Source organism: Oncorhynchus gorbuscha, linkage group LG02 (genome assembly GCF_021184085.1).
Source record: "Oncorhynchus gorbuscha isolate QuinsamMale2020 ecotype Even-year linkage group LG02, OgorEven_v1.0, whole genome shotgun sequence".
In the NCBI taxonomy this organism is placed as follows: domain Eukaryota; kingdom Metazoa; phylum Chordata; class Actinopteri; order Salmoniformes; family Salmonidae; genus Oncorhynchus; species Oncorhynchus gorbuscha.
Genome location: NC_060174.1, coordinates 32,028,189 through 32,055,779, shown reverse-complemented (window position 1 = coordinate 32,055,779; position 27,591 = coordinate 32,028,189). Strand labels below are relative to the sequence as shown.

At 43.1% G+C, this 27,591-nt stretch overlaps 1 protein-coding gene across 1 annotated transcript in view; it reads left to right on the top strand.

The window, feature by feature from the left end:
* Positions 1 to 1,567: 1,567 nt before the first annotated feature.
* The window catches only part of LOC124000925 (solute carrier organic anion transporter family member 3A1-like), a 57,885-nt gene continuing 31,861 nt past the window's right edge, over positions 1,568 to 27,591 (top strand). The window contains exons 1-2 of the mRNA XM_046307611.1: positions 1,568 to 2,307; positions 7,877 to 8,336. Of these exons, the coding sequence (XP_046163567.1) occupies positions 2,164 to 2,307; positions 7,877 to 8,336 (604 nt within the window). The 5' untranslated portion in view covers positions 1,568 to 2,163. The remainder of the gene's footprint in view (positions 2,308 to 7,876; positions 8,337 to 27,591) is intronic.

The window sequence follows — 27,591 nt, the reverse complement described above, 5'->3', positions numbered from 1 at the left end:
TTGAAGGTTAATCTTTCACCTGTGTTTTGTTTTAAATGATATAGCATTGCCTGAGTTCTCCTCTCTCTCCATGCCCCCTACACCATAACATAATTTGAATTAATGGGCACCCAACAGAACATGATCTTCTAGTGTGCAGGCAATTATTAATCGCTGGCATAAACAAATGACCTTCCTCTATTCACCTCAGTGATGTTGTTACTCATGCAGAAAAAAGGGTAGAGGGAAGGAGGACGTCCATGTGTTTTAAATTACAGAATTGATTTCATTATTTGCAGCATTTGCTTCAACGTGTTTCACTGAAAGAACTGTACACAGATTAAAATAAATTACTTTGCACTGTGAAATCACACATAGGCAGGCATAACAGTGGAACAGCATTTCAGTTGGACTGTGACACACTGTTATAATTGACAAAATCTCACCTCTAGAATTGTAAATGAAATTGCATACGTTCCATTCGTATCTCTATCATTTCCTTAAGTGCTGTCAAAGGATCAAAGCATTATTATTTAGGAACAGGCACACATGAAAGCAGTAGAATGATAATCAGCATTTGTATACTTGTCTCACCATGAAATGCTACTGTTGAAGGCCTTATTTATCACATCACGTACCAAAAAAACCACGAACAAATCATGTGTGGGAAAACATCATGGGACTGATATTGGCTTTTTTACGCATCGTGATCAAATCGTCTATTACTGACTTTGTTGAGCTTCACAATCAATTTGAGGTACTTTCAGATGATTTGGACATGATGGAAAAAATGCTAATATCAGTCCCATGACTTGGGATCTGTACTATAAATGCTAAAACTTTAGCATGTGGAAACAAAGGCAGGGAAATTAAACCAAAGCATTCATTGCTGTCATACCATGTCCATAGACTACTTACAGGGTAAGGAAACAAATGTATAATTTTGCAATTTGGGTGAACTATCCCTTTAACAAGCACTAGTTATACTGACCAGGTTTATGGGAAAACAAACACTAAACTACTATATATTTTCCCTTTGTAGATTATCACCTGTCATATGGCTCTCTGTTGGACACGTCCACTGCTTGGGGGCTCGGGTACACATAATGACAGTGTAAAAAGGTAGAAGTTAGAGGTTGCTGGAGTGTCAGATAAGAGAGTATTTTTTGCTCATAGAAGACCAGCTGTGATATCATGTCGAGGCAAAAGGTCATGGTCCTCAGTCCTGTCTACTTCTCACTTAAAGACCATTGACTAAGCTAAATCTAATATAATCATCTCAGACCTCAGTTATGTGGGCAAACAGAATAATAGGATGGATTATTTAATGTGTGCATGTATATCATACCGGAAGGATTTGTTACGGTAATTGTTGGCATCATGTGGGCCATTTATTTAATCATGTTGTTCACAATATTGGGTAATCCATAGCAACACACAGTGTGTTGCTAATATCTTGAAATGGCCTTTTTACTTTAGGCTCTATGTGAAATGATTACTATTTTAAATAGGCCTATAACTTAGAATTAACAAATTCCCTATATCAACGTGTGTTTTATAGAGAGAGAGTCTATTCGAACGCAAGTCAGTTTAGAATATGGTGCATGCTACACATCGCCACTATAGGCCACGGCTCTTAGTGGTTGGAAGAGGCGCGGACTCAGAACATACTAGTAGGCTACACAAGTGGTGGAGGGAGTGAGTGTATGCTCGCATACTGTACAGCAGGCTACAAGGATCATGCCAAGTATAGCTGGAGCAGCGACACCGTGGCAAGGTTCTTATCGATTATTTTTAGAATCTATGCATTGTTACGCTTAACATTCGTAAACGAGCGTCAATATTCGTAAAAGATGTTATTTGAGAGAAAACCCGGCGTCTGTTATTCTCGTATGCACATGAGAAAATCGTCGGTGAGTTCATGTGTCTTATTCGACGAAGTGGCAATTTTTAAAGCTTGTGGAGTGGAAGACTTTTGGAGTCTGGCTGTATATTTACAGTCATAGTTTGTAAGATGTAAAGCATAGGTTGAAAGAGAAAATAGACCGAGACCGTGCGTCAGACACCCACTGAATGTAGCCTACAGGGGAAACATAGTCGGTGTCTTCTATGTTTATCTCCGGGCTGGCCGGTTACCCTCTGGCTTTCGTTTCTCGCTGTGATACAAAATAGCTTCTCAAAAGGATGCAGGTGAAAAAACAAATGTGTTCCGACAGGAGCCCTGGAGAGAGCATCCGTAAAAAGTCATCATGCTTCTCAAACATCAAGATATTCTTGATATCGGAATGTGCCCTGATGCTGGCACAGGGCACTGTTGGAGCCTACCTGGTGAGTGAAACATTTTAAACTGTGTCATTGTCTGTCATGTCTCTCATGAGAACATCTTGCCAGACGCGTGTTTTATATGCATTTTAGTATTTGGGCCGTTTTATCTTAGCTATAACTCTATATCCGTGCCAGTAGTGTGCGTGTAAGCAAAGTGTCTGTCATGAAACGTGTAACAGCTATGACATAATGAGATAATGTGTAGCTAACCGGTTTAAGAAGGCTTGACATCAAACCGTTTTTTTATACGCAGTAGCCAGTGCCCATACACATCTGGGAGATGCAACACATTTTCGTCTGGTTGCAGTTGAACAGTGACCGTTTGTCAACAGCAAACATAGCATATTTCTCCTCTGTCAACAAAACAGTTGTTGATGATTTAATCTCATAATGCCGCACCTAAATAATCCAATTGTCCAAAACAACACTCCATAGAGGACAAGAATGAACCGGTGACTTGGTGGAAGTCTATGCGGCAAAGGGCTCCTATAGCTGTAATATACAGTAGTGTAATGTACTGCAATAACACCATTTATTGATGTAGATGAGTGAAATGTTAGGTCCCTACCTGTAATATCAGTGTCAGGCTTAAAAAGCAATCTAATCTTGATTAAGATGAGCAGGCAAGACTATTCAACTCTTATCTCTAGTTCAAACTTGATGGTTTTGATATTCTGTAGGCCTACTTGGTTAAGGCTTTTACATTGTTTTAGTCCTGTGGTGATCAACATTTTTTTAATCAAAGTTCTCATATCAAATGAAACAACAAATGATGGATGAGTAGGTTATTTTACATATGCATTTTTGTCACATGCTGGGCTAGTGCCACTTCCCAGGGGAATCAAAGATGTAAACTGAAATGCTTTAGCCTTATTTGGAGTGGAACATGTCATCTATTCTGTAGCACTGAACTGAAAGCCTCCTCCTGGCCATGGGAATGTTCATAGCATGTTGGTATACAGTCAGAATTTCCCCTGTAAGGAGAGAACTTTGATTTTTAAGCCAAAAGTACAATTAACGAGAATCCATCACATCCTGCTTTTGATAATGAGTTTAATGACCCCAAATTATTGAGTGGAATGTTTTCCCAAATACTTGGTACTTTTTTTCTTCTTTTTTTTTCGATCTCTTTATTCTATTTTTATAACATGTTGTTATATATGTTTCTTAAATCTATTTGATTTGACTAACTTTATAACAATACGTGCATGACAAGTAAAGTTCTTGCGAAATTAGACCCAATAGTCTCCACCCTTTCTCTCTCACTTGGATTGAACATTGCAGTCATTTTTCTGTGATGTGTCTCTGCTATGTACACACTTGCCAGTCACAGTGGAAGAAATGGTTATATCAGGACTCCTCTGTGATAATTGGTTCAGTCATGTCTCATTTTATTCAAATGTAGTTGAAACAGAATATGGCACATCTGCAGTAGTGCCTCCATGGGACTGATGGCTTTGTGTCCTCATTTATACATAGGCACTTATAGCTTAGTTAGGCTCAAATGTTGACACCTACAGTAGAACTGACATTTAAAGCCCTGTTTCACTTTGAGAATGTAAATGTTTTCAACTACACTTTTCAGGAGGTTATTCTAAAGAAGGTTAACAAACATTGAACTAAAAAGGGTGTACTTTAAATTGGTAAGCAAAGATGAGTTGGTGGAAGGCTAGTCACTCAGCAGGTATGTCTGCTTGTAAAGTATACTCTGGGGCTCAGGCAGGAATTTGCCAATGATGGATCTGAGAGGGAAGCGCATGACTTGCCTAAGCAAACAGGACAGGCCTTCTGCATGCTCTATGGTCGTCAGCACAGGTAGTCTCTTTCACATGGCACCTGCTCCATTTGCATGGGCTGGAAACCAGGCACCAGCTCCAGCTACAGGGACAAGTTGATGACCCTGTCATGACCTCATTAGATGTTCTCCTGTCAGAGGTACTCTTGTGTCCATGATAGGATGAGGCTACTTAAAGTGTTTTTGTGCTGCCAGGCAGCCAGCCTGGAAGTTAGGGGTCGTGGCCTATGCTCTTGCTCCACGTTAGCAGCTTACAGTGGACAGGCTCTTTTCCAGGCAACCTAGTCTCTGGGTAAACAGTCAGTGCACATACCTGAATGGACAATTACTCTCAACGCTATGGGGTTGTGATATGACTGTCAGCTTCCCTAGTTCATTTTGAGAAGTATCTGGAAATGGTGTGTAGGCCTACCTTTAGTTCTCAGTTCTCGGAAATTCAACTGAATGTGGTTTCAGCTTTTGTAGTCAGTCCCATGTTCTATGTTGTGGTAATGAGTGACAGTGGTGAATGTGTTTCCTGTTATGTGCTCCGCCTACTCGTGGGAAAACAGGCTGAACTATCTATATATTTTATAATTTTTCCCTCATATATTCGATTTTCAAACCCAGCTTAATGGTTGATTATGATAATTAGACACCAAATTTTTCGAGACTTTAATCCATTCAGGTTAGGTGTTAGTTAAAGTTTGTTGTTACTACCATGCAGTCTCCAATCTTGCAACTTGCAGATTGGTAAAGCTTAGAGAGTACAGACAGTCAGTGAAATATTTAATTGCCAAGGGATCAACTCCATGTTTTGGAATTAGATAGGATTTTGTCAGAAAAAGAACTCTGGCTGACTCTGAATTGTCCTCTTGAAAGGGCTTCTATACAGAATAGGAACCTGAGACGCACTTCAACACTTTTATTTAGCAATTGGCTGTTGTTATGTCTCATACTGTGCTTACACAAGCCTCATCCTCCTGTTTAAAAAGGGATGTCTGTGTGGGGCTTGGTTCCTCTGAGGTAATGTTGAGGTAATGTTGAGGTGACAGTCACATTGTCCACGAAAACGCAGCCAGACAAGTTTACATTGTAACCATGCTGCAATAAATAAACACACTTTCGTGACTGACTGTTTAGTTTTAGTTCAAGGTTCCATGTCTATCTTTAACTAGCTTACTGTAGCCAGAGATACTCTTCTTTCTGGAACTAAAGGTATTTTTGTCAATTATTGAGTATCTCGGAATGCTGTGCCTACTCTTTGGTAAAATGCTTCACTGGCAGACTGCATTTGAATTTAGGGGACAGGTACTCTTCTAAATTCACTGCATTTTTCAGGGCTCACTAAGCTGTCAGTCCAAATGCTGCCTGATTCTGGCCTGGGCAGCAGATGACATGACATGGTCTACCTGGCCTGGCTGCCATTCCTCTGCTGTGGTGTGGTGGTGAGGTGGAAGTTCAGTAGTCTGTGCTGGTGTCTGCTGAGTGCTGAGAGCTCCAGCTGTGCTGTGAGCAGGTTGCATTGGCTTGGAATGGGTTCTGAGGACAGGAGCAAATGGTGATGTTTCCAACCCAACTCTTCAAGCTTCCAGTATTGCTGGGAAGCCACATTACATTCTCTGGCAACTCAGATGAGACTGCAAGCCCATTTTGAACACCCATAGCATCCCTATTGCTGAGCTGTAGTTTTAGGAGAATAAAACATTTTAAAATAATAGGCCTTGTGCAAAGGATGACATCACTACATTGATCATCCTGTTGTTGTGTTCACATTTAATCAAAGTGTAGCTAGTTGTATTAGTATAGTTATTACTCAATCACGCCTTCCATTTCATGTAATTTAAGTCACTTTGTAATCACAGAGAAAATATCTCCTGCTGGCATCTACGTTAGCTTCTATTTTCCTGTCTCCAATGGTCCTTAGAGGAGCTTAACTTAGCCTATTAGCCTGTTTGACATTGCTGTGGGAATGGAACAGGACCATGCCCTTTCAAGGGCATTTTGGGACACATCTGAAAATAGTTTGATACATTTGTGAAAATGTGACGGGTGGGATATGGCTCAGCAGTTGGTTCTCAGACATTACAAACCCACATTATTTGTTGACCAATCCTTTCAGGCAATACTTACCAATTGAATTAAAGGCAGACGAGGATGCTGCATGCAAAATTAGATAAATCGGAGGATACACACAATTGAGAATAGGCAGCGTATTATACTTCCTGCAGAGTAAGGGATATTGCCCCTCTTCTTTATGGTAGAGCATTTGTGTGTATTCCATACATTTCTGTTTCAGAGTCTTGTCTTGGTCTTTCTATACATCGTTGTTGCCTGTACAGTGTTGATACAAATGTGTGGGTGGTTGTTTTTGGCTATGTTCTTTAAGAATCTTTCTACCCTATTAGTTGGGGGTGTTCCGTATCACCAACTAGGAGGCAACCAATGCAGGTAGCTGGGCTTCAACCATATTCTTCTACCAAAAACAGAAGACTCAGTTGGCCAGATTCACCAAGGTCATTGCTATCAAACTATGTACAGTCCTCCTGAGCCTGTGTGAAGTTGTTTTTTATCATTCAGGTTGCGTTCATCATTGAAATCAGTGCCTTATAAAAAAAAAAAACTGGTCATTCACTGTCTGCTTTCATGACAGTCTGTGATGGAGCGCATATCACATGAAGAAAATCTAAATGAAATGGAGATCAATTTGATCATGATATTGAGTTAGGATCTTATGAACTAAAATGTAATCCATAATGTCTGACTTCCATGTATTTTACCAACAATGGCAGAGGGGAGACACAATCCCCTGCTGCCCCAGCTTCTATCCGGAGACAGTGTTATGCTCTTATCTTTCACTTGCATTAAATGCTGCACCATTAACTCAGAGAGAGAGAGTGAGCGTTAGGGGAGAAGGCACTTTCAATAAAGCCTTGGGAGTAAGTGCTGCAGAGCCCAGCTAATGAAAGACAGGGATGGATCTTGGCAAACGGGATTTTACTCAGACCACAATGAGAAACATCTGAAGAGGTCTGTGAGTCAGTAGATCCAAAGGAAATGGATTATGTAAAAGGACACAACCTCCATAACATGGTATTTTCATAGCCGTTCTTCATTTCTCTCATCTGCTCTAAACCCTCTTGCGGTCTGTGTGCTACTTGATTCAAAATTCCACCATGCAAATAATATCATATTTCCTCTCATTTACATATACCGAAAGTTTGGAAACCCCTCGGCACGTTAACCCTTATTATTCCAATATATAGAGTTTTATGTCATTATTTTGTATTACTTTTGGTAGAATGACTTCTTTCAGAGAAGTGTAATATAGAAACATTTAATTTGACTTATATGAAGTTGTTCTGTAATAACCAAAATCATATGACACTTAGTCGGAATTCAAAAATACCCTAAATACAAATGTATTTCTTTTCTCAATGTTTAGGCCTACAGTCTTGGTTATTTGTTTTTAAATGTCAACTGCATGCATCTGTGATGCTATTCCTTACACCAAAGGCCATTCATTCAAATGCATCAAATGTTTCAAGTGATTCTAATTTTCTTACTCATGGTAAAACTGTAACCTATTTCTTTAGTTGCTATTTGTAAGCTAGGTGTTTTCATGTTCCTCTCAGTGACATTATTCTCAGCTAGTGTGAAAGCAATAGGCTTTAAGACTGGTCATATTTCAGCCTCATAATGATGATGCCCTGCCATTTACAAAGTTAATCAGTTTTGTGAAGTTAGTTATGATTGCCTTTTATGAGTAACATATTTCCTCCGCTGTTGCTTTCTCAGGTGAGTGTCCTGACAACCCTGGAGCGACGATTCAATCTCCAAAGTGCCGACGTGGGTGTGATCGCCAGCAGCTTTGAGATTGGAAACCTGGCTCTCATCCTATTCGTCAGCTACTTCGGGGCCAAAGCCCACCGGCCAAGGTTGATTGGCTGTGGGGGTATCGTCATGGCGCTAGGAGCTCTTCTGTCAGCACTGCCGGAGTTTCTAACCAAACAATACGAGTACCAGCCAGGGCAGACATGGAGGACTGAGGTGGGCAGGAATGGGTGCGCCAACAGTACCAGGAATGGTGGGCAGTACATAGAGGAGATGTGTTCCAACAAGGCCAACACCAACATGATGTACCTGTTGCTGATTGGGGCCCAGATGCTGCTGGGGATTGGAGCCACCCCAGTTCAGCCCCTGGGTGTGTCCTACATAGATGACCATGTGAAGAGGAAAGACTCCTCTCTGTATATAGGTAAGTGAGGTAGATGCATGAATACAGGGGTTTTCAAACGGGGGTCCGTCGTAAAAAAAATAAATAATAATAAATTAGGGAGAACCTACGAATTCTCAAAACCGGGCAATCAGGGCACATATCCATTGGTTGTGTTGTAATGTCTGAGAAGAGGAACACAACATGAGCTATGGCAAAATGCATTGAATTGCAGGAAATTAGCTTTGAAACTGAAAAACTGTCTCTCAGCTCCATGACAAACTGTGTAGAATTACTGGATAGTAGCTTCAAAATGGCAAAAATGTTGTGTGGTCCTCTGTAGCTCAATTGGTAGAGCAAGGCTCTTGTAATGCCAGGATAGTGGGTTTGATTTTCAGCACCACCCATACTTAAAAAATGTAAACACGCAAGTCGCTTTGGATAAAAGTGTCTGCTAAATGGCATATATTATATATTGAAATAATATTTATTATAAAGACATTGTTATCACACTACCATTTCAAAATGAATTTGTTCCAGCGCTAAGGGATTCACAAGACTACTTAAATTGGTACATCTCTATGGTGGAAGGACTAACAGTGGTCGTGTTTTGTCTCACTGCGGGAAGGTGCAGTGTGTACACATCCCTGCCTCTGAGTCAATACAGCGTGAATGTATTCTCTGTGTTGTGCTCAGTCTTTCTTTTGTCCCCAAGCACAATCTGACCTAAGTGACCGCAAGGTGAGCAGATCTGTGAGGGGTTTATAATCTCAATTACATTTGTGCTTGAGTCACAGTCAAGTGCAGATGCCAGGGATGGAAAAGGAGCATTAAAGTGCAAAATATCTCCACTCAGCTGACTTGCTGTCTGACGCAAGTATTTCACTGCTGACATGGCTTTTCAAGGTTTTACAGTGCATTCAAAGCACTTCCTGAGATAACCTTAAATAGCAGATTATTATTTGTGAATGTACCTTAAGGATACTGTAAAGGCCCGTGTTTTGACATCATTTTTGAAGGCACTTGATCACTAATGTTTTTTCTGCCTAACTGTAAAGCTGGCTGGCGTACATTGAGCATTCAGTATGTGTGTAATCTTAACATGAGACCATCTTGTATGACCACAATTACACACCATGGCTTAATACTCCATTCTGATTGGCTGAAGGTCGTACACAGGGCATGTTACAGCACAGCCATTAGGATAGATGCAGGCTGCTGGCTCAAATCTACTGCAAGAGGAAGACCACCTACAGAGATAATTCACAGTCAGATGAAGCACAACTCATTTCTCTGACTGCAGCTCGCTTTGAAGACCTACAGTTGTCAAGGTGATAAATCTTTGAGGGATTATTGGACATTTCCCTGCAACATGTGCTCTTTCTTTTTTATTATAATTATTATTTTTAAAATTATAATAATAATAAATTACACCCCTTTTTCTCCCCAATTTCGTGATATTCAATTGGTAGTTACAGTCTTGTCCCATCGCTGCAACTCCCGTACGGACTCGGGAGAGGCGAAGGTCGAGAGCCATGCATCCCCCAAAACTCGACCCTGCCAAACCACACTGCTCACTTAACCCAGAAGCCAGCTGCACCAATGTGTCGGAGGAAACACCGTACAACTGGCGACCGTGTCAGCGTGCATGTATGCCTGGCACGCCACAGGAGTCACTAGAGCACGATGGGACAAGGACCTCCCAGCCGGCCAAAAACCCTCCCCTAACCCAGACGACGCTGGGCCAATTATGAGTCATGTCATGGTCACCCAGTTGCGGCTGGCTGCAACACAGCCCAGGATCGAACCCGGATATGTACTGGCGTTTCAAGCGCTGCAGTGTCTTAGACCACTGCGCCACTCGGGAGGCCCGACGTGCACTTTCTTCTGTATTATTTGTTGATAGTGAGAGAGAGAGAGAGAGAGAGAGAGAGAGAGAGAGAGAGAGAGAGAGAGAGAGAGAGAGAGAGAGAGAGAGAGAGAGAGAGAGAGAGAGAGAGAGAGCATTGTTAACCTGTTATATACAGTACCCAATTATCTTCAAAGCAGGCATGTTTTGATAGAGGCATGGCCATAACGTGTTGTCCATGTATGCACATTAGTAGCCTTTGGTGGGATAGAGACGAAGTGCCTTTGTGAATCAGCTTCTGGCTGCATACATGGCCATGTTTGATATCTCAGCAGTACAGCAGACTGAAAGTACGGCTGAATGGGAGACAACTTCCGGAAACACTCACAACATTAGTAGTGGAGATTATATTTGTTAGTGTAACTAGGATGTGATGGTCAAACTCAAGGATAAAGGCCTTCAGTGTCTTGTGTGATCTTAGGCCAGCAGCGTAGACCTCCCTAACTTTCATTCTTACTCATATGCACTTTGTTTCGAGTCCTAGCTATTTTTCACAGTGAGTTATGTTTTTTGCTAGAAGTGACAGAAACAAACAAGCACAGAACACAACAGCTTTGACGTAATGCACAACTGCAGCGCCTTGTTATAACACTGTACAGTAGGAAGTGGACTCTCATTGATTAAAGTTTGGCAGGCACAGAGGGAGATTTGGTGCTGTTCTCCTCAGATAAGCTGCATGGAGAGTTGGAGGAAAACAAGTGGTGAGCGTTGGAGAACAATGTGTTATTGAGTTGGGAGCATGTGCTCAGCTGATCGTTCTAATCCTCATGCTGTGGGCATGTCATGTGCTTGTAGCAGCATGAATGGACGAGATTGTCTGAATCTCTCAAAGATTTTTTTTCACATGCTGATAATGTATTCAATGATTGTTCATTAATGTACACATCATTGTACGCAGGGAAAATACACATTGTTAAGGTAATCAGAAAAAAATTATCTTAAGTTGTAATTTGCCGTATTTTTCCTTTGTAAAATATTTTTCAAACACTTTTGCAACACACTCCGATTCAGCATGACAGCATTGAATTTCACTGCCTCGAAAAACTGAAATAATGTAGATGCTTCTATATTTCCACATACAGAAATATATCTTTTTATTTTTCTTTACCCCAATTTCATGGTATCCAATTGGTAGTTACAGTCTTGTCTCATCGCTGCAACTCCTGTATGGACTCCGAAGAGGCAAAGGTCAAGAGCTGTGCATCCTCCGAAACACAACCAACCAAGCCACACTGCTTCTTGACACTATGCCCACTTCACCCGGAAGCCAGCCACACCAATGTGTCAGAAGAAAAACACCGTACACCTGGCGACCGTGTCAGTGTGCACTACACCCGGCCCACCACAGGAGTTGTTAGTGCACAAGGACATCCCTGCCGGCCCAACCCCCCCAACCCAGATGACGCTGGGCCAATTGTGCACCGCCCAGTGGGTCTCCCGGTAATGGCCGACTGCGACAGAGCCTGGACTCAAACCTAGAATCTCTAGTCGCATAGCTAGTGGCATAGCCTTAGACCACTGCGCCACTCGGGAGGCCCTACAGAAGTATATTATTGTTGACGAATGTAGACCAAACACACCCATAGATGTTACAACAACAACAAGCAACTCAACATACAGCACCTACACGGGGGAAGGCTGAATATGTTGTTTTATATGGGCTTAATACATCCCAAAGGCCCACAATATGAAGGTTAATAGCTGGTGTTATGGTAGCCTAATTTATTCTGTATGTTAAATGACTAAAACAGACAGTCAGCATAGTGATTACCCTTTAGCCCCCTAGTCTCCTGTCTCCTGCAGTCTCTGTGTTTGTCCATCTGTCCAGCCTAAACAATTCTGTTACATGCTAGCCATGGCAGATTTAACTCTTTATATTTCACTACTATGCATTAATGCTGTAAGGATAACCTGAATGAACAGCCTCACATACTGTCCATAACATGGATGGAACATTGCGGTGCATTTAAAGGGTTAAAGGGCATGGAAACCGTTGACAGGGGAGATGGGGATGGGGATGGTAGTAGGATAGGCAGTCAGAGAGCAGTGAGAGAGGATGGTACTCCTGCAGAACTATGCAGTGTGATCCTTGTAAAGGGCGAGAAAGTCGTATGTACTATTTGAACATGTTAAAGAAAGCTGCTGGCAGATTTATCACTGTCTTGAGTCTGTTCTTAGTCTGACACAACCAGGTTCATACTGTACATCAATGTGTCAGGAGACATGAATATTAATCTGCAGCTCACAGTAACATATTGCCTTGTCTCCTCGTAGTGCAGTGGGACTCAGAGTGTGAGATGAAACTATGGTGATTAGACTAATATACTACCACTATCACACCATTGGTAGAAGTCTGCTCAGATGTATGTTCTGCTGTGATATGTTCATTTCTAAATTACCATCATCACAAAATGAGCCACTGGGATAAACTGTTGAGGTAATGGCAGGATGACATCAGTGTGCCTGTGTAAGTGTGAGAGTGTGTTATGGGGAAGAGAGAGCAGAGAGAGCAGTGGTTTGTAGGAGTGGAGCCATAATTACAGAGTGAGGCAGGAATGCCAACCAGCCAGCCATGAGGTGGGTCTGACCGGCTCGACTGCACATGCATACCACATAGCTCTGTGAAAAACAACTCCTACTAACTCAGTGGCTGGGCTGGCCTGTCGACCAGGCAGGAATTATAGTGCTTTAACAGCAGATAAAATGGCAGTTAAAACTATGTTAGCATTTTCTATATTGTTTTTACTTTCAGTTTTGTGATCGGTCACTGTTGAATTTGCAGGTTCAGTCATGTTGATCACTGAACATTGTATTATTTTGCTCAAATGTATTATTGAGGGTTGAAAGGATTTGTCTAGGAAGGAGTGAAATGGCTACCATCACGTCTTGATGTTGAAAGTGGTGCTGTGGATAAACACTGTGTTTTACGAGTTGATCTTGTTTTCCATGTCATTTGGGCCAAAGGAAACAAATAGGATTAGAGAGTTAGTGTCAACAGGATATCTGTCCGTTCCCACTGCTCTATGACCCTTCACCATCTCATTCTAACTATGGCTCTTCCCACAGGGCCTCAGGTTGAAAAAACATACTGTACATACATGTATGACCTGACTATAGCTTAGCAATGATGCTCCCTCCATAAAGCATCAACTTAAAACCACCCATCCACCTCTCACAGCTTTTGAGTCTTTTTTCATCCTGGGTAATCTCCTGTAACACGAGAGGACCTAGATAAAGACTGAAAGGATCACGTTTGTTTATTCAGTGTCAACGTATAAATTGGATATGTGCTTTTTAAGAGGCTGTGTTTCTATGATATGGGGTCTATAACACATAGTTGTTTGATGATTGGAAAAGTGTTATCACTGCTGTCCATCTTGTAACTGAAGATCATAGTAACTTCACAGGTTTCAGAGACGTTCTCCTAGATGTGAGGGGAGGTCATAATAGGATGAACTCTCAAGCTTGGATCTTTTCGATCTTGTCTTTTTCAGTTAATGCTTCATGCATTTTCATTGATAAAGATATAAGGTTCAAACAAAAGCCTCTATCAGAGAGGTGTCGTGAAATGTGGTCTTTTGAAATGCAATTCCATTGTGTGTCAAATCGGCACTCTTAAACCTATGTTACACCAATGCAATTTGGATGCAATTTCTGTTGCAGATGCTAGTTGCAATTGACCATCATCTCAAGCAACTTTGCTGACACACGAAGAAATTCAAAATGCAATTGAAATTGATTGCAACATCCAATCCTGTCAAACATCACATCATGGTTTCATAAATGATGTGTTTTACCAAACGTTTGGTAATTGTAACAGCATCAATATAGACAATATCCTGACTGTACAATTTCGCTAGCAAGCCAAAATGTTGCTTATTTGCCAACCATGCTTTACCAAGCTTGAGTAAAATAAAAAGGAAACCGCTGCACACTTCATCAGGCATCCATATTCTTCAGCTTTTTACCAAGCTTACATTTAACATTTACATTTAAGTCATTTAGCAGACGCTCTTATCCAGAGCGACTTACAAATTGGTGCCTTCAGAAGTATTCATACCTCTTGACTTATTCCACATTTTGTTGTGTTACAGCATGAACTCAAAATGGACATTTGCACATTATTCTTTTTAAAATTCTTCAAGCTCTGTCAAGTTGGTTGTTGATCATTGCTAGACAGCCATTCTCACGCCTTGTCATAGATTTTCAAGTCAAAACTGTAACTAGTCCACTTACTCTTTACCTATAGATTTGATAGGTAAAGACCTTTTAGAGTTTAATTCGGGAGTTTGTTAAATGATTAATTTAAAACGGTCTTATTTAAAAACATATACAGTGCATTCAGCCCCTTGATGTAACGGCGTTCGTCTGTTGAAGGAGAAGCGGACCAAAAGGCAGCGTGGTGGTTACTCATGTTCTTTAATGAAGAATCGACGATACATGAAATAACTATAATATACAAAAAACAACAAACGAAACGCGAAACCTATTACAGCTTATCTGGTGAACACTAACACAGAGACAGGAACAATCACCCACAAAATACACAGTGAAACCCAGGCTACCTAAATATGGTTCCCAATCAGAGACAACGAGAATCACCTGACTCTGATTGAGAACCGCCTCAGGCAGCCAAGCCTATGCTAGACACACCCCTAATCAGCCACAATCCCAATGCCTACAAAAAAAACAATACGACAACACAATAAACCCATGTCACACCCTGGCCTGAACAAATAATTAAAGAAAACACAAAATACTAAGACCAAGGCGTGACAGAACCCCCCCCCCCCCTAAGGTGCGGACTCCCGGACGCACCTCAAAACCATAGGGAGGGTCCGGGTGGGCCTCTGTCCATGGAGGCGGCTCCGGCTCCGGCTCGGGACGTGGACCCCACTCCATTAATGTCTTAGTTCCTCCCCCTTGCGTCCTGGGATAGTCCACCATCGCCGCCAACCATGGCCTAGTAGTCCTCACCCAGAACCCCACTGGACTGAGGGGCAGCTCGTGACTGAGGTGCAGCTCGGGACTGAGGGGCAGCTCGGGACTGAGGCAGCTCGGGACTGAGGGGTAGCTCGGGACTGAGGAGAAGCTCGGGACTGAGGGGAAGCTCGGGACTGAGGGAAAGCCCAGCACTGAGGGAAAGCCCAGCACTAAGGGAAAGCCCAGCACTGAGGGAAAGCCCGGGACTGAGGGGAAGCCCAGTACTGAGAGTACTGAGAGGAAGCTCAGGCAGGTAGTTGGCTCCGGTAGATCCTGGCTGGCTGACGGATCTGGAAGAGTCTGTTTGACTGGCAGATCTGGAAGAGTCTGGTTGACTGGCAGATCTGGAAGAGTCTGGTTGACTGGCGGATCTAGCTGCTCTGGCTGCTCCATGCAGACTGGCTGCTCCATGCAGACTGGCACCTCTGGCTGCTCCATGCAGACTGGCAGCTCTGGCTGCTCCATGCAGATAGACAGCTCAGGCTGCTCCATGCAGGCTGACAGCTCAGGCTGCTCCATGCAGGCTGACAGCTCTGGCTGCTCCATGCAGACTGGCAGCTCTGGCTGCTCCATGCAGTCTGGCAGCTCTGGCTGCTACGTGCAGTCTGGCAGCTCAGGCTGCTCCATGCAGACTGGCAGCACAGGCTGCACTGAACAGGCAGGGGGCTCCGGCAGCGCTGTAGAGGAGGAAGGCTCTGGAAGCGCTGAACTGGCGGGAGACTCCGACAGCGCAGGAGAGCAGGAAAACGCTGGCTGTGCTGAACAGGCGGTAGGCTCCGACAGCGCTAGAGAGAAGGATGGCTCTGGCTGTGCTGAACAGGCGAGGCGCACTGAAGGCCTGGTGCATGGTGCTGGAACTGGTGGTACTGGATCAAGGACACGCACAGGAAGCCTGGTGCGGGGAGCTGCCACCGGAGGACTGGTGTGTGAAGGTGGCACAGAATGGACCGGACCGTGAAGGTGTACTGGAGAGCCTGAGAGCAGGGCTGGCACAGGACGTGCGAGGCTAGATAGGTACACAGGAGGCCTAGTGCGTGAGGCTGGCACAATTTTCACCAGCCGACTAACACGCACCTCAGGACGAGTACGGAGCGCTGACCTAGGTGCCATTAAATCCCCGACACGCTCCGTCGGACGAATATCGTACCTATAGCACCATACTAGCAACTCCCTCATTACTCTCTCCTCCACTTTCCCCATTAACTCCTTCACAGTCTCTGCTTTGCTCACCTCTAACACCGGCTCTGGTTCTGGTCTCCTCCTTGGCTCCTCACGATAAACAGGGAGAGTTGGCTCAGGTCTGACTCCTGACTCTGCCACACTCTCCCTGAGCCTCCCCTCAATACATTTTTGGGGCTGACTCTTGGGTTTCCTTTTGCGCCGTCGTGCTTGTCTCTCCAACTCCATTCTCCTATAACCCTCTTCGCACTGCTCCAGCGAATCCCAGGCTGGCTCCGGTACCCTCCCTGGGTCGACCGCCCACCTGTCTATTTCCTTCCAAGTAGTGTAGTCCCGATATTGTAGCTCCTGCTGCCGCTGTTGTTTCTCCTCGTACCAGCGTCTCTCATCTCTCGCCGACTCCAGTTCTTCTTTGGGGCGGCGATATTCTCCCGGCTGATCCTAGGGTCCTTCTCCGAACAATTCACGACCAAAATGCAGCGTGGTGGTTACTCATGTTCTTTAATGAAGAATTGACGATACATTAAATAACTATAATATACAAAAAACAACAAACGAAACGCGAAACCTATTACAGCTTATCTGGTGAACACTAACACAGAGACAGGAACAATCACCCACAAAATACACAGTGAAACCCAGGCTACCTAAATATGGTTCCCAATCAGAGACAACGAGAATCACCTGACTCTGATTGAGAACCGCCTCAGGCAGCCAAGCCTATGCTAGACACACCCCTAATCAGCCACAATCCCAATGCCTACAAAAAAACAATACGACAACACAATAAACCCATGTCACACCCTGGCCTGAACAAATAATTAAAGAAAACACAAAATACTAAGACCAAGGCGTGACACTTGACTTTTTCCAGATTTTGTTACATTACAGCCTTTTTCTAAAATGTATTAAATACATACAATACCCCATAAAGACAAAGTGAAAACAGGCTTTTCAAAATGTTTGTACATTTCTCAAAAAAATGTAAAACAGATACCTTATTTTTGTAAGTATTCAGACCATTTGCTATGAAATTGAGCTCAGGTGCATCCTGTTTCCATTGATCATCCTTGAGATGTTTCTACAACTTGATTGGAGTCCACCTGTGGTAAATTCAATTGATTGGACATGATTTGGAAAGGCACACACCTGTCTATATAAGGTCCCACAGTTGACAGTGCATGTCAGAGCAAAACCAAGCATTGAGGACAAAGGAATTGTACGTAGAGCTCTGAGACAGGACTGGGGCGAGGCACAGATCTGGGGAAGGGTACCAAAAAATATCTGCAGAATTTAAGGTCCCCAAGAACATAGTGGCCTCCATCATTCTTAAATGTAAAAAGTTTGGAACCACCAAGACTCTTCCTAGAGCTGGCCGCCCGGCCAAACTGAGCAATTGGGGGAGAAGGGCCTTGGTCAGGGAGGTGACCAAGAACCCGATGTGGCAAGGTTCACCTTCCAACAGGACAACAACCCTAGCACACAGCCAAGACAATGTAGGAGTGGCTTCGGGACAAGTCTCTGAATGTCCTTGAGTGGCCCAGCCAGAGCCCGGACTTGAATCTCCCTGAAGAGACCTGAAAATAGCTGTGCAGTGACGATCCCCATCCAACCTGACAGAGCTTGAGAAGAATGGGAGAAACTCATCAAATACAGGTGTGCCAAGCTTGTAGCGTCATACCCAAGAGGACTCGAGGCTGTAATCGCTGCCAAATGTGCTTTAACAAAGTACTGAGTAAAGGGTCAGAATTCTAAAAACCTGTTTTTGATTTGTCATTATGGGGTATTGTGTGTGGATTGATGAGGAAAGCAAACAATTTAATCAATTTTAGAATAAGGCTGTAACGTAACAAAATGTGGATAAAGTCAAGGGGTATCAATACTTTCCAAATGCACTGTACTCTCCTGAGATATCAAGTTACTTCACAAGACAATTTCACTATTATATTGTACTGTATCTATGTACTATAGTACTGTATTTACAGTATCAGCATCCACCACATTTTGCGACATAACGTATGTTCATGTTAGCTCTGTTACAAATGTCACTTCAGCTTTGGTTCTGTTGCAGTGGCATAAACCTCGGAGGGATCCTAGAAAGACACGTCAACATTCTGCTAAAATGTTCTGAATCCAATCAGTGGCTTCCGCGGGGCATGTTTAAAAGCTACTTAAACTCAGCTCTGTTATGTCATCTTGAAGGATTAGATTCTAAATGGGTTTTTCCATCTCTGTGATAAGCTCCATGTTGAGAGTGCCCTAGCAACACCAGTTTGTTTTATTCTTAGGCAATAAACAGCATGGATTCATCAACAGGCAGCAGAGAAGTTCTCTTCATCTTTCTGTTCTGCGTGGACCTGCACTTCCACTAGACTGATGGCAGGCTTGTCATCACCTGCTTGGCTGCATAATTCCCTGAATGCTTCAGAGGCACCACTATAGTAACTACACAACAGTTGTCAGGGCACAGTGGCCTTACTGAGCCATGTCAATTGGATCTAAACGCACAGCAACATGAGAGCATGTGAGGAGAGCGCCTTGAAATTACAGCTACACATACGTTGGAAAATGAAATCATGGGAAGCAATCACATAATGCTGTGTTTGAGACAATAAGAACAGGAATCATTACAGCTGCCCATGGCACAACTTTGTTGTTGTGTGTCTGGTTTGGCTGCTCTTAGTGAAATGTTAGATGGTGTCACTAAATTGCTTTGTGTGCTGTTAGGGTGTCTGGACACAGAATTGCTGCATACTTCTTAATCCTCAGATTCTGTATGAGATGAAGCCTGGGATACCCTTAAAAAAACACATGAAATATCATGTGAAAAAACATGTGGTTTTCAGAACACACTAGGGCTGGGAATTGCCATGGACCTCACGATGCAATATTATCACACTACTTTGGTGCCGATACAATGTGTATTGTGATTCTTATCATTTTATATCTATTGCGATTCGATACTGCGTTTTTATTGTGATTTCAAGTTCCAAACATTTTGATCACTGTATGTTTGCTACAGAGAGACGAGAGAGGGCATGAGAGCTAGTTTTGATCAGGGAAATATAAGTACTGAAAACATGTTGACTCACTATTTAAAAAGAAGATGGAAAACAAGCTATAGAATGAAAATACCAGAGTTTTGGTGCAGGTACAGCCACCTAGCGCTAGCTAATACTACCTACAGTAGCAAAAGAATACAAATACAATTATTTAGTTTTTTTTATGAATCAATACTTGAGTAAAATATCGCTACAATATCGTTGCAAAATAATATTGCGATTTGTAACTGTATCAATTTTTCCCCCATCAGTAGAACACACTTGTGAACAAATCACATGAAAAATGTCACATGTGAAAAGGTGGTGTTAACATTTAATATATGTGAACATTTCAGATGTGAAATTTAAGCTCAACATGTGAAAACCACATGTAAAACGTTTCACGGGATTTGTTCACACGTGTGTTCTACTGATGTACGGGTAGCTGCAGCAGTAAGGCCTGTATCCGCTGTATGAACCTGCGTTCTGCTGTTGTCCCTTATGTGATACCACATTGTGTGAAGGCTATACTTTCTGAGTGGCCATGAACATATGACAAATATGGGCATTAACTTGTCACCCAAGCAATGATGTCGCAGTGCTCTGTGTAAATTTATATGAAGGTGAGGGATAAGAGCTGAATGGTTTCTTTATTCATTTATGCTATTATATCTTTATTGATGCCAATATAAGACAGCACCTTTATTGCCAATGTTTATAGCTATGTATCTAAAAGATGTCCTTCAACATGCCTTAGAATTATGCTTTAAAAGGTCTGTGTGTCATCTCCCTTGTAGCTCTTGCTAGTGCTTCTATCATTTGAGTTAGAGTCTAGTCAACCATGAAGAGTTAAAGATGACTGACCAGAGCATGTTGCACTGCTGTTAAAAGGTTGTCTGCAGCCTTGACCATGCCCTACTCCCCTGCCCTCACCAGACCCAGAGCACTGAGCACTGACCCATGTATGTTCTTTGGCAGGGCAGTTTCATCAGAGCAAGGAAAGAGCTTCACCAGACATGCTGCTGTCCAGATGCCCTGCTATATCTCTGCTTTGGAGACTTTGAGCACTTTACTCAGAGCCTAAAAGCTCCAGTGTGGCTCACGGGTGCTGGGCAAGCCAGATGAGCACCATGCATCCGTCCCTTGAATTCCAACTGGTCTCACCAGAGAGGGATGTGGAGGTTGAGTTTGAAGCCTCAAAATAGGTCAGACCTTTGAATGAAGTGGGTCAGTTTTGGATAACAGATGTGGCCCAGAGCCCCAGATGGAGGCCTTAACACGTTAACACCAGAGCAGTGTGCTGCCTGCCACCCATGGCCTGCCTCTCAGCATATCACTCACTGTACTGTATAGGCCGCCATCTGCAGCACCGGAGAGTAGGGCCAGTGGCCTGGTCCACTGCCCGCACACTTCCCACCCATCCCAAACCACCGCACCCCATTTCTGGCCCCTACTGTATCACTCTGAGCCCTGTTACTGTAAGGCCCGGGCCAGCTCTGTGTCTGAATGCTTAGGGAAGGTAGAGTGGATGTGTGTTGGGCTAGGCAGAGGGGTGGACGTCATAACGTCCTCATCTCCCTCTCTATCTCTAGTCCCATCAGTAAACCACCATGCAGCCTTCTCAAGGCAATCTGGGTCAGGCCCTGTCGTAGGGCTGGCCGATATATCAAATGAATTTGATTAATTTGCATGTATTTTTTATTCCAGACGCCTGTATCGCATTAATACATTTTTGTATTTGTGTGTTTATGTCCGCTGGTTCTCATATTGTCTTTTTGGTCTCGTCTCCTTTACTCTTTCTGTGCTGTGTCAGGGGCCTGCATATAACGATGAGAAGCTCATGTCGCCAACCTAAAAATGGGAGTCGTTGTTCCAAAGGCAGGAAGGCAGTTTGACAAGCTTGTGTCACCTGGGGGGAAAGTGAAACCTCTCACTTCACCTCATCCTCTAGCTGTGTGCACCTTCCGCTGATTAAAAAGGGGACATTGTTTTCGGTCTGGGGGGGTCAAAGGGATAAAAGGGGGCAGAGGCAGACCATAAACACAACAACATCAGCAAGCCATTGCCACGGAAATGTCTGTTTGTCTTGCTGGTTTTGACTATTGGATTGAGATACTCAGCCTTTCCCTGGAACGGCTGTCGGCTCTGGCCGTATGCCTGCTGGGAAGGATGCAGCTGTCAGAGGGCTCAGGCTGATGTGAGAAGCGAGCCTCTGCTCACAACCCAGTGACACAGAGAAGTGTTCACAAATCCCAGCCCAGGAACTGGCCCTTCCGCTTTAGAAGATCGTAAGATCCACACAGGCCTCTGGTTAGATCAGTTCTTGGATGCACGGTAGCTGTTCATTTTCAGAGGTTGGGTTGACCTTGTGGTTGTTGGTCAAAGTGTGCAGATACACTGTCCTCTCATGGCATTAACACAAATCCCCAACCTCATTGATTGAGTGGTCTGTAAGTAGTGGCTCTGCAGGATCCAAGGATTACCCAGTAGCATGTTCAGCACTTCATCCCTGTATCAATGCTGACGTGGAGCGCAGGATAACATTGCCTAATTAAATGGACTTGAATCAATAGGATGGGCAGTAATTATTACAAACAATCAGATGTTTGACTGAATCAACTTTTATTAAGTAGCCAGGGTTAGGAGATCCCTCTCACTGGTCCTCCTGTATTCTGTTGGTTTTCAATTAATTCACAGGAGTTTAGAATGTGTAATCTGAGAAAGAATTATATGTGATACAAAACCCGATGAACAGTAGGCCTATCTATTTTCCATTCAATAATGCCTTGGGGGAAAATATTCTGGCCTCACCACATTACAATATCACTTCCATATTTCACTTTCAAAAATGAGCTCACTGTGGATAGTCAATAGCGCTGAACGCTCTCCACATTACAGATCACTGCCAACCTCACATTTGGCAAACCCCATCAATTTACCCTCTTCCTCAGGATGCAGAAAAATGACTACTTAATTGTAATTTGTGGCAGATATTCTCTTGTCCAAGCAGCTTCATTATATTTTCCTGGTTGAGGAAGGAGGAGCTCTGCTGTTGGCATCTTTAGCCTGGTAATTAGGCCAAGCCACCTGCTGAAGGAGCTGCTACCAGCTGCAGTCAGTCACTGATCCCTTTACCCTGCACTGGCTCCTCCTCTCCTTCTATGTGGCAGCTGGGGGCACTCCAGTAGAAGAGAGCAGAGCGCTGCACCCCGCCTTAGCCTCCCATAGACCGCCTGATGTTCTGCCCTGCCTGCCTCCACCCATAAGCACAATGGACACTGTGTGTGTCACACTCCAGGCCTCAGGAAAACATCTGAGTCAGCATAACAAACAGATCATACAAATTGCCCAGCACAGGGTTGCTATGGATGTTAAACGGTGCCCTCCTCCCTCTATATTCTTCTTCCCCTCTCTCTCTCTCTCTCTCTCTCTCTCTCTCTCTCTCTCTCTCTCTCTCTCTCTCTCTCTCTCTCTCTCTCTCTCTCTCTCTCTCTCTCTCTCTCTCTCTCTCTCTCTCTCTCTCTCTCAATTCAATTTCAATTAAATGTAATGGCTTTATTGGCATGGGAAACATATGTTAACATTGCCAAAGCAAGTGAACTAGATAATAAACAAAGGTTAAATAAACAATCAAAATTAACAGTTAACATTACACTCACAAAAGTTCCAAAATAATAAAGATATTATGAATGTCATATTAAGTGCAAACAGTTAAAGTACAAAGGGGAAAGTAAATAAACATAAATATGGGTTTGTTCTTCACTGGTTGCCCTTTTCTTGTGGCAACAAGAATGACACACTGTGGTATTTCACACAATTGATATGGGTGTTTATTAAAATTGGGTTTGTTTTCAAATTCTTTGTGTATCTGTGTAATCTGAGGGAAATACAGTATGTGTGTCTAATATGGTCATACCTTTGGCAGGAGGTTAGTAAGTGCAGCTCAGTTTCCATCTCATTTTGTGGGCAATTTGCACATAGCCTGTCTTCTCTTGAGAGCCAGGTCTGCCTATGGCGTCTCTCTCACTTTCCTTCTCCCCCTCACCCTCCCTCCCTCCCTGACCTGGTGCTGACACAGAAGTGGCAGTCTGACAGTCCACCAATGTTCCAGTTCCACATCAATGCCCTGTTTGCAAACATGCTGAATCTGTTTATGCAGTCTTACAGCACAGAATGACTATAAATATCATTGTGAAAGGGCTCTAACCTAACATTATTGAAATAATTGCAAATCACAGGCTGTAAACAAGAGAATATCTATTTTTTTATTTCTCAGCAGGAACGTGCACGTTTTGATTTTTGCCCTAGCACTGCACAGCTGATTGAAATAACCAACTCATCATCGAGCTTTGATTATTTGTATCAGCTGTCTAGTGAGTTTGGGAAACCCTGAGTGTGGTGACACAAGTTTATGATGTTGACTTACAGTGTTTAGAAGATCAAACTCTTCACACGTATGTAGGCAGACAACAAACAAAACAGGAACACACACACACAGACAGTATGTACGTACACATAGACATACACACACAGACAGTATGTACGTACACAGACAGTATGTACCGTACACATAGACATACACACATACAGTATGTACACACACAGACATACACACATACAGTATGTACGCACACAGACAAACACACAGTATGTACTCACACATACAGAATGTACGCACACATAGACAAACACATATCTGATTGATGCTAAAAGCATGAAACATGACATGAATGTATGACTCCTTTTTGAAATAAAAGTTAGGAACTATGTGGTTTAGTATATACTCTCCCAGATTAACACACAGGATGACACTTCAGTGACTCATTTTTATCTCTGGAGCCAGTGTGACTGAAGCGTCCCCCCAGTTCTTCAGTCGGGTGTGTGGATGAGACTGTGGCTCACAGAACATTATCCCTAACCAAACAAACAGAAACATTCTGGGAACCAATATCCTAGCTGGGTATCGTCAATGCGGGGAGAGGGATGGCTTAGGACTGCAAGCCATTGTCCTTAAATGGTCTCTCTGGTTTATGCAGGGTCATGTTGCTGGTGTCAAGCTCTGTCTTCACTCAAACTGGATTGTTAAATGTTAATGACAATCCACGTTTAGAATGTTAACCCGAAGGTGATTTCTAATCATAGCAAAGACTCGATACAGACAAAAAGTGCCTGCTACTCTGTTTCTGTCTTGCTCTGGATGTGCGACATAATCCTTCTGTCCCTGTTACGTATTATTATTCTCCCTTAAAGGAAGCCCCACACAAAGTACATCAATATCATACATCCTAATGCAATAGCCGCACACTGTCTCTGAATGACTTCAGTGGACATGTTCTTTTATAGATCCAAAGAGCATTTATTGCCATGACAATGTCCTGGAGTGTGTCATGTGTCCATTCAATCAATTGCTGTTTTTAGCCTTCGGCAGCTTGTAGTGTCTTACTTCAGTGATTTGATTCTTTATTGACATCCACTCTATCACAAGATGGTCACAAGCTATGGTGTTGCATTCCCAAAACAATGAAATAGGACTGATTCAAATAACATGTTATTTGTCTTATTCTTCATAAACAACAGATGTAAACTAACAGTGACATTTTTACCTACAGGTCCCTTTCCAACAATGCAGAGTTAAAGATAAAGGTGCAAAAATATAAAATAAAAATACAAATAGTGACACATGGAATAAATAAACAGTTAATAACGAATAGCAATAACGAGTAAAAAAGTAAAATGGCTATTTACAGGGAGTACCAGTGCCGAGACTATGTGCAGGGGTACGAGGTAATTGAGGTAGATATTTACAAATACAGGCCCAGTCAAAAGTTTGGACACACCTACTCATTCAAGGGGTTTTCTTTATTTTGACTATTTTCTACATTGTAGAATAATACTGAAGACATCAAACTATGAAATAACACATATGGAATCATGTAACCAAAAAAGTGGGGAGAACAAGTATTTGATACACTGCCGATTCTGCAGGTTTTCCTACTTACAAAGCATGTAAAGGTCTGTCATTTTTATCATAGGTACACTTCAACTGTCAGAGACGGAATCTAAAAGTATTTGATACATCAGAAAAGCAGAACTTAATATTTGGTACAGAAACCTTTGTTTGCAAATACAGAGATCATACGTTTCCTGTAGTTCTTGACCAGGTTTGCACACACTGCAGCAGGGATTTTGGCCTACTCCTCCATACAGACCTTCTCCAGATCCTTCAGGTTTCGGGGCTGTCGTGGGCAATAAGGACTTTCAGCTCCCTCCAAAGATTTTCTATTGGGTTCAGCTCTGGAGACTGGCTAGGCCACTCCAGGACCTTGAGATGCTTCTTACGGAGCCACTCCTTAGTTGCCCTGGCTGTGTTTCGGGTCGTTGTCATGCTGGAAGACCCAGCCACGACCCATCTTCAATGCTCTTACTGAGGGAAGGAGGTTGTTGGCCAAGATCTCGCGATACATGGCCTCATACATCCTCCCCTCAATACGGTGCAGTCTTCCTGTCCCCTTTGTAGAAAAGCATCACCAAAGAATGATGTTTCCACCTCCATGCTTCAAGGTTGGGATGGTGTTCTTGGGGTTGTACTCATCCTTCTTCTTCCTCCAAACACGGCGAGTGGAGTTTAGACCAAAAAGCTCTATTTTTGTCTCATCAGACCACATGACCTTCTTCCATTCCTCCTCTGGATCATCCAGATGGTCATTGGCAAACTTCAGATGGGCCTGGACATGCACTGGCTTGAGCAGGGGGACCTTGTGTGCGCTGCAGGATTTTAATACATGACGGCGTAGTGTGTTACTAATGGTTTTCTTTGAGACTGTGGTCCCAGCTCTCTTCAGGTCATTGACCAGGTCCTGCCGTGTAGTTCTGGGCTGATCCCTCACCTTCCTCATGACCATTGATGCCCCACGAGGTGAGATCTTGCATGGAGCCCCAGACCGAGGGTGATTGACCATCATCTTGAACATCTTCATGATTCTAATAATTTCGCCAACCGTTGTTGCCTTCTCACCAAGTTGCTTGCCTATTGTCCTGTAGCCCACCCCAGCCTTGTGCAGGTCTACAAATATATCCCTGATGTCCTTACACAGCTCTCTGGTCTTGGCCATTGTGGAGAGGTTGGAGTCTGTTTGATTGAGTGTGTGGACAGGTGTCTTTTATACAAGTAACGAGTTCAAACAGGTGCAGTTAATACTGAGTGGAGGACAGGAGGGTTTCTTAAAGAAAAACTAACAGGTCTGTGAGAGACGGAATTCTTACTGGTTGGTAGGTGATCAAATACTTATGTCATGCAATAAAATGCAAATTAATTACTTAAAAATCATACAATGTGATTTTCTGGATTTTTGTTTCCGATTTTTGTTTCCGTCTCTCATAGTTGAAGTGTACCTATGAGAAAATTACAGACCTCTACATGCTTTGTAAGTGGGAAAACCTGCAAAATTGGCAGTGTACGAAATACTTGTTCTCCCCACTGTTTTTTATATTTGAGATTTTCAGAGTAGCTACCCTTTGCCTTGATGAAAGCTTTGCACACTCTTGGCATTCTCTCAACCAGCTTCTCTTGGAATGCTTTTCCAACAGTCTTGATGGAGTTTCCACATATGCTGAGCACTTGTTGGCTGCTTTTCCTTCACTCTGCGGTCTAACTCATCCCAAACCATCTCAATTGGGTTGAGGTCAGGTGATTGTGGAGGCCAGGTCATCTGATTCAGCACTCCATTACTCTCCTTCTTGGTTAAATGGTCCTAACACAGCCTGTTGAAAAACAAATTATAGTCCCACTAAGCTCAAACGAGGTGGGATGGTGTATTGCTGCAGAATGCTGTGGTAGCCATGCTGGTTAAGTGTGTAGGGGTAAAGTGACTAGGCAACAGGATAGATAATAGACTGAGCTGTAGCAGCAGCGTATGTGGTGAGTGTGAAAGTGTGTGTGTGTGTGTGCGTCAGTATGCATGTGTATATGTTATGTGTGTGTGGACGTATGTGTGTTGGGGTGTCAGTGTAAGTATGTGTGAGTGTGTGGGTAGAGACCAGTGTGTGTGCAAAGCGTCAGTGCAAAATAATTAGCTCCAAGAAGGGTCAATGTAGGTATTCTGGGCAGCCATTTCATTAGCTATTTAGCAGCCTATTTTAGCAATCGCATGACTTGGGGGAAGAATCTGTTCAGGGTCCTGTTTGT